The sequence below is a fragment of the Rhyacophila brunnea genome, unplaced genomic scaffold, assembly GCF_057557595.1.
Source record: "Rhyacophila brunnea isolate RB1 unplaced genomic scaffold, BYU_Rbru_1.0 scaffold_9, whole genome shotgun sequence".
In the NCBI taxonomy this organism is placed as follows: domain Eukaryota; kingdom Metazoa; phylum Arthropoda; class Insecta; order Trichoptera; family Rhyacophilidae; genus Rhyacophila; species Rhyacophila brunnea.
The window spans coordinates 14,718,370-14,724,533 of NW_028233361.1; the positions used below are offsets into that span (position 1 = coordinate 14,718,370).

The 6,164-nt window shown below is 43.8% G+C and overlaps 1 protein-coding gene across 1 annotated transcript; it reads left to right on the top strand.

Annotated features, from left to right (window-relative positions):
* The first annotated feature begins 2,289 nt into the window (after nucleotides 1-2,289).
* On the top strand, nucleotides 2,290-5,950 carry SRPK (SR splicing factor protein kinase). The gene has a single exon (XM_085959518.1). It carries the CDS (start codon nucleotides 2,431-2,433, stop codon nucleotides 4,282-4,284), a length of 1,854 nt encoding a protein of 617 aa, XP_085815644.1. The 5' UTR covers nucleotides 2,290-2,430; the 3' UTR covers nucleotides 4,285-5,950.
* Nucleotides 5,951-6,164: the final 214 nt, after the last annotated feature.

Consider the following 6,164-nt stretch of genomic DNA (forward strand, 5'->3'; position numbering starts at 1 on the left):
CTGTGCGCACACCCGTGAAGGTTTCTGAATTAATACAACCACCTTCTTCTTCTTCTATTCTATCTTCTACTATTTGTATGCGTTCCTATGCCATTCATCCGATTGCAGTGAAAATTTCTACAGTTGTTGTGCGCACACCCGTGAAGGTTTCTGAATTATTACAACCATCTTCTTCTTCTTCTATTGAATCTTCTTGTATGCGTGTGCGTTCCTATACCATTCATTCGATTGCGATGAAACTTTCGTCAGTTGCTATGCGCACCCCCCGAAGGTTTCTGAAATAGTACAACTATCTTCTTCTTCTTCTTCTTTTATTCTATCTCCTTCTATTTGTATGTGTTCCTATACCATTCATCCGATTGCAGTGAAACTTTGGTGACTTGTTGTGCGCACGCCCACGAAGGTGTCTTAATTAGTACAACCATCTTCTTCTTATTTTCTATCTTCTTCTATTCGTATGCACGGCTATACCATTCATCCGATTGCGATGAAATTTTCGTCAGTCGCTGTGCTCACACCCGCAAAGGTTTCTGAATGATGGTTGTACTAATTCAGAAACCTTTGCGGGCATGCACACAACAAGTCACCAAAGTTTCACTGCAATCGGATGAGTGATATAGGAACACATACAAATAGAAGAACATAGAATAAAAGAAGAAGATGATAGTTGTACTAATTCAGAAACCTTCGCGGGTATGCGCATAGCAACTGACGAAAGTTTCATCGCAATTGGTTGAATGGTATAGAAACGCACACGCATATAAGAAGATAGAATAGAAGAAGAAGAAGATGGTTGTAATAATTCAGAAACCTTCACGGGTGTGCGCACAACAACTGAAGAAAGTTTCACTGCGATCGGATGAATGGTATAGGAACGCATACAAAGAGTAGAAGATAGAATAGAAGAAGAAGAAGATGGTTGTACTAATTCAGAAACCTTCGCGGGTGTGCGCACAGCAACTGACGAAAGTTTCATCGCAATCGGATGAATGGTATAGGAACCATATGAATAAAAGAAAATAGAATGAAGAAGAAGAAGAAGAAGCAGAAGAAGAAGATAGTCGTACTTATTCAGAAACCTTCACGGGTGCGCGCACAATAACTGACGAAAGTTTCGTCGCAATCGAATGAATGGTATAGGAACGATACGAATAAAATAGAATGAAGAAGAAGATAGTTGTACTAATTCAGAAACCTTCGCGGGTGTGCGCACAACAACTGAAGAAAGTTTCACTGCAATCGGATGAATGGTATAGGAACGCATGCGGGACAAACAAACATTAATTTTTATAATAATATTTAAGTATAGACTACTGTTCTATTTCATTATTATTTGTAATATTTTTAATTATATAATATGTATGTATACAATAGTAAATTCTATATCGTTAATATAATTTATATTGTCAATTTTAGTTACCTACCTACTTCGAATAAATATTTTTTTAATTTGTACAAAACATATTTATTTTTTCTGCGAGAAATATAACCACAGGACGCCTTTTGCAATTTCCTCATGCGCCATTGCTATAATGTAAGTTTCATAACCCCCTAAAATCATACATGTTAATAATTTCAAAAGCCTCTAAAACGGTAAGTAGTTGAGTTTCAAAGTACTCTAAAATGAAATTCATTTGATTTTTAATATATTCTCTCAGTAAAATATGCAAAAAGTGAGTAAAGAATACTAAATATTATACTCTCTATTATAAATCAAATAATAAATACATAAAGTTCACGCATTCAATAGATATGACCTCTATGGATATGACTTTTTCTCATTTTTCTCAGAACTGTCAAAAGTCGTTTTAGGGGCTTTTGAAACTAGACGCTTCATAATAATAATATATCGAGGTTATACTGACAGAACGCATTAACTCAGTTTTTGCTGTTTTTCTGTTTTAAATGCCAAAATGTATACAATTTTACGCTTTATGTCCTGGTAAAATGCACAAAGGCATAGGATATAATGGTGAGAAAATAGAAACATTATTAAATCATGTTTTGAGTTCGTTTGTATTTTTCTGTGGATCATCTCGAGGTGATATTAATTAAATTAAAAGTACGTACTGTGCCATAAAAATAATGAATCATTCATTTAGTATTTTACCTACCCTTGTAACAAAAAATATTTTTTTTTATTTAAAATCACGTAATGATAATAGCTTCAAAAGTATCCAGTCTGCAAGATTATTTTTCCCTATTTATTATATAATAAGGAAAAAAGCATAAATAGGGTGGCAACCAAATAGGTCCATAACGAAGTTTCTCACGTTGACATTTTGCATTATGTCGATTGGCAACATTGTACGTCTGTATAGCGCTTTTTTGTTCCTACGACCGGCCGCCATACTCAAACAAAAGCACTGAAATGAAAAGATAAATTTAAGTTACCTCGTAAAATAGTTACAGTCTTTAATTCTTACCTCGATGAGTTCCAAATCAGATGTAAATAGAAGAGTGCTCGCCATTCAGGCGAAAAAGAAACGCCACAAGCTAGGAAAGAAGAAAACCAAAAGCGAACAGCACGGCGGCGGCGCCCAGGGAAACGGAGTGCGTGACAACCGAAATCAGACTCGTCTCGAGCCTTGCCACAGCTCTTCCAATGAGACAATCGAGGATGAGGACGAGCCTTCGGCCAGCGAAGACGAGGAGCAGGAGGACAGCACCGACTACTGCAAGGGCGGATACCATCCCGTCAAGATAGGCGACCTCTTTCTGTCGCGCTATCACGTCACCCGGAAGCTCGGCTGGGGCCACTTTTCCACCGTGTGGCTGTGCTGGGATCTTGTCGACAAACGGTTCGTCGCCCTCAAGGTAGTCAAGTCGGCGCCTCACTTTTCGGAGACTGCGCTCGACGAGATCAAGATCCTCAAGTCGGTCCGCGAGAGCGACCCCGCGGATCTCAAGCGGAACAAGACCGTGCAGATGCTCAACGACTTCAAAATCAGCGGGGTCAACGGGACGCACGTGTGCATGGTCTTCGAAGTCCTCGGTCACCACCTGCTCAAGCTGATCCTGAAATCCAACTACCGCGGCATACCAAGGCAGAACGTTAAGATAATCATCAGGCAAGTGCTGGAGGGACTGGACTATCTTCACAGCAAGTGCAAGATTATCCACACGGACATCAAACCGGAGAACGTGTTGGTGTGCGTGGACGAGTCATACATCCGGAAGCTGGCGTCGGAGGCCGCGCAGTTGCACGCCCTCGGTCTGCGGTTGCCCGTCTCCCTCGTTAGCGCCGCACCCAAGGAGTACCAGGAGCAGTCGCTCGGCTCCAAGATGAGCAAGAATAAGAAGAAGAAGCTCAAGAAGAAGGCCAAGCGCCACTCGCAGCTGCTCAAAAAGCAGATGGAGCAGATCGAGGAGATGGAGGAGCAGAGGACCAAGTCAGAGAACGGCGAGTCGGCGCCCATGTCCCAGGACAATGATAACGATGACTCGGCGCAGTCCCCTGAGGATGCCGACCCCGATGCTGACGCCCCCCGCGCTGACGGCGACGCCCGACTCAACGGTCGTGCCGACTCGGCCGACGAGGGCAACTCACCCCCTGAGAGTCCCGCGGGTGCCGACTGCGACCGCGACGCCCCCGCCGACTCACCCGAAGGGGAGGCGGAGAAGGTCGGTGACGGTGGGGAGACCGGCGAGGGGGGCGACGGCGGGGTCGCGCCCATGTCTGAGGAGGGCTCCCCCGAGGGCGCGTCGCCCTCGCCGGGAGCGTTCCCGGAGGCGCCCGGTGGGGAGGGAGGCAAGGCGGCGGACCCCGCCTTCGACGTGTGCGAGGTGGAGGTGAAAATCGCAGACCTGGGCAACGCATGCTGGGTGAACAAGCACTTCACGGAGGACATCCAGACGCGGCAGTACCGCTCGCTGGAGGTGCTGCTGGGGGCGGGATACGGCACGTCGGCTGACGTGTGGAGCACGGCGTGCATGGCATTCGAGCTGGCCACGGGCGATTACCTGTTCGAGCCGCATTCAGGAGAGGAGTACTCTCGCGACGAGGACCATCTGGCGCATATTATCGAGCTGTTAGGGGATATTCCCAAGCGCATCGCCGCATCGGGGAAGCACTCCAAGATCTTCTTTAACAAGAAGGGCGAGCTTCGCAACATCACGGGACTGAAGCCGTGGGGGCTGGAGGCCGTGCTCACGGAGAAGTACGAGTGGAGCGCGGAGGAGGCGGCCGCCTTCGCCGATTTCCTGAAGCCCATGCTGGACTTCGACCCCAACCGGCGGGCGTCGGCAGCCGAGTGCCTACGCCACCCCTGGCTCTCCTCCTAACGCGCCCCGCCCCCCCCTCGCCGGCGCCTCCGCTCTTCTCCGTTTCCGTTCACGCATCGCTTGGACCCGCGCGGGCGGGATGTACATATTTTTATTATTTATAGGCCCCCGGCCCGTTAGAATTCTCACTCGCCGGCTACGTCCGGTTGTACAGTTAGAGTTAGACAAATTTGTGATGTGTAATGAAATAGACAATATAGATCGGTGTCCAATTTACACGAATCGATTCGAACGCGGCAGTCGGACGCGTTCAGTGTTCGTACGGTGAACCTCTCTCGGAGACTGCCTTTTGTACATGACGTGATATTACATCTAGCATTGAGGGACAAGCGCTCCGCCCGCCCGCTTTCGGCCGCGCACTAGCCACCCGTTTCCCTTTTGCCATATTTGTTGTTATTGTTACCTGACCGCCACACCCGGAGACACGGAGATGACTCCGAATCGTCTCTAGAAATAATGCGTTGTCAAAATGAAAGGTACGCTTTTTTTTTTATATATAAGTGAAATTCAATATTTATTATCCTCACAATGTGGGTTGTTATTTTTTATTTTGAACAAAGTAATGTCGATCTGAAAGATCTGAAAAATTTAACTATAGTACTCGGGTAAATTTCTTCACTATTTTAAGATAGTGCAGTTTTCAATTGCTCACATCTAAATTTGGGCGATACCGCCTTGCTTTATTTCTAATTTATTACTGTAATCGTAAATAATAATTACTAAAATCCTAATTGAACCTTGAATTCGAGCAGTCGAATCACACATTATATTGCAATTATTTTTATATTTAAAATATTTACTACAATGTTTAGTCACTTTATCTGTACATTTCGTAGAGACTTCTTGTTTCAAATTGAATTATCGTTGCTGTGATTGCACATCATCATTGTACCTTTGAATAGGTTCGCACAATCCATTCGTACTTCTTCCTCCCAGTACTACAAATACTCTTGTTAAAATACAGCCTACAATGGTGGTCCATTTCATATTCACTTATTCCACCGCCTGACATTTTTCCAGTGATTTACTTATTAGCTATTTTGTCGTACAAGTCCACAGGGAGACCGTAATGTCTCGCAATGAAAAATTCCTCGATGATTAAATTTTGTGTGGAAATATAAATGTTATTATTTTTATTAATATCAGGTCGCCGTATGTCTCTCAGTGTCGAGTAGACTTGTGAGATTTTTTGTCTCTTGATACAAAATATCACATCATGGAACCTCAACAAAATGATTTTTCGGGCTTTAATCTGCACTCTCATTATAATTATTAGTCCCCCCCCCCTCGTAAGCAGAACGTTCTTCTAGTTGCAAAGTGAAATCTCTGTAATGAACACTTATCTGGGGCCAATGAAGCGGTTGTCGATAGGAGTATGTATTGAATTGTTCGGTTATCTTGACCTTGAACCGTTGTGCGGTTGAAGTCGAAGGAAAACTATCGACGCGGCGACTGGCAGATGACGCATCAGTCTGTTGGGGTCATCCTATTCTGTGGCTAGTGTGTACTGCCCGTTATTGGGTTGAATTCATGAAACATCTGCGCTAAGGCAGTCACCCGCGTTTGCCCTCAATGATTATATTATTATTATATATATATATATATTAGGATCCACTACTGCAAATTGACAAGTTTGTATTTAAATTATACCCAAATGCGAATTTACAACAATAATAAAAGTTTTAAAACGACTGAATCTTTGATTTCTCCCTCAGTCCTTTTTTGTTGATCAACAACACTTCAAACTATCTTTTAAAAATGGCAATTACAATTATTTTCATTAAGAGACTATAAACTCTAAACTAATAAAAATAAATACGTACATAAAACATAGACATACTGCCGTCTTAAAATAAATTAATAACCAAGCTCCAAAGGTG

Coding starts and splice junctions, on each gene's coding strand:
- SRPK (XM_085959518.1), top strand. CDS start 2,431: ATGAGTTCCAAATCAGATGTAAATAGAAGAGTGCTCGCCATTCAGGCG.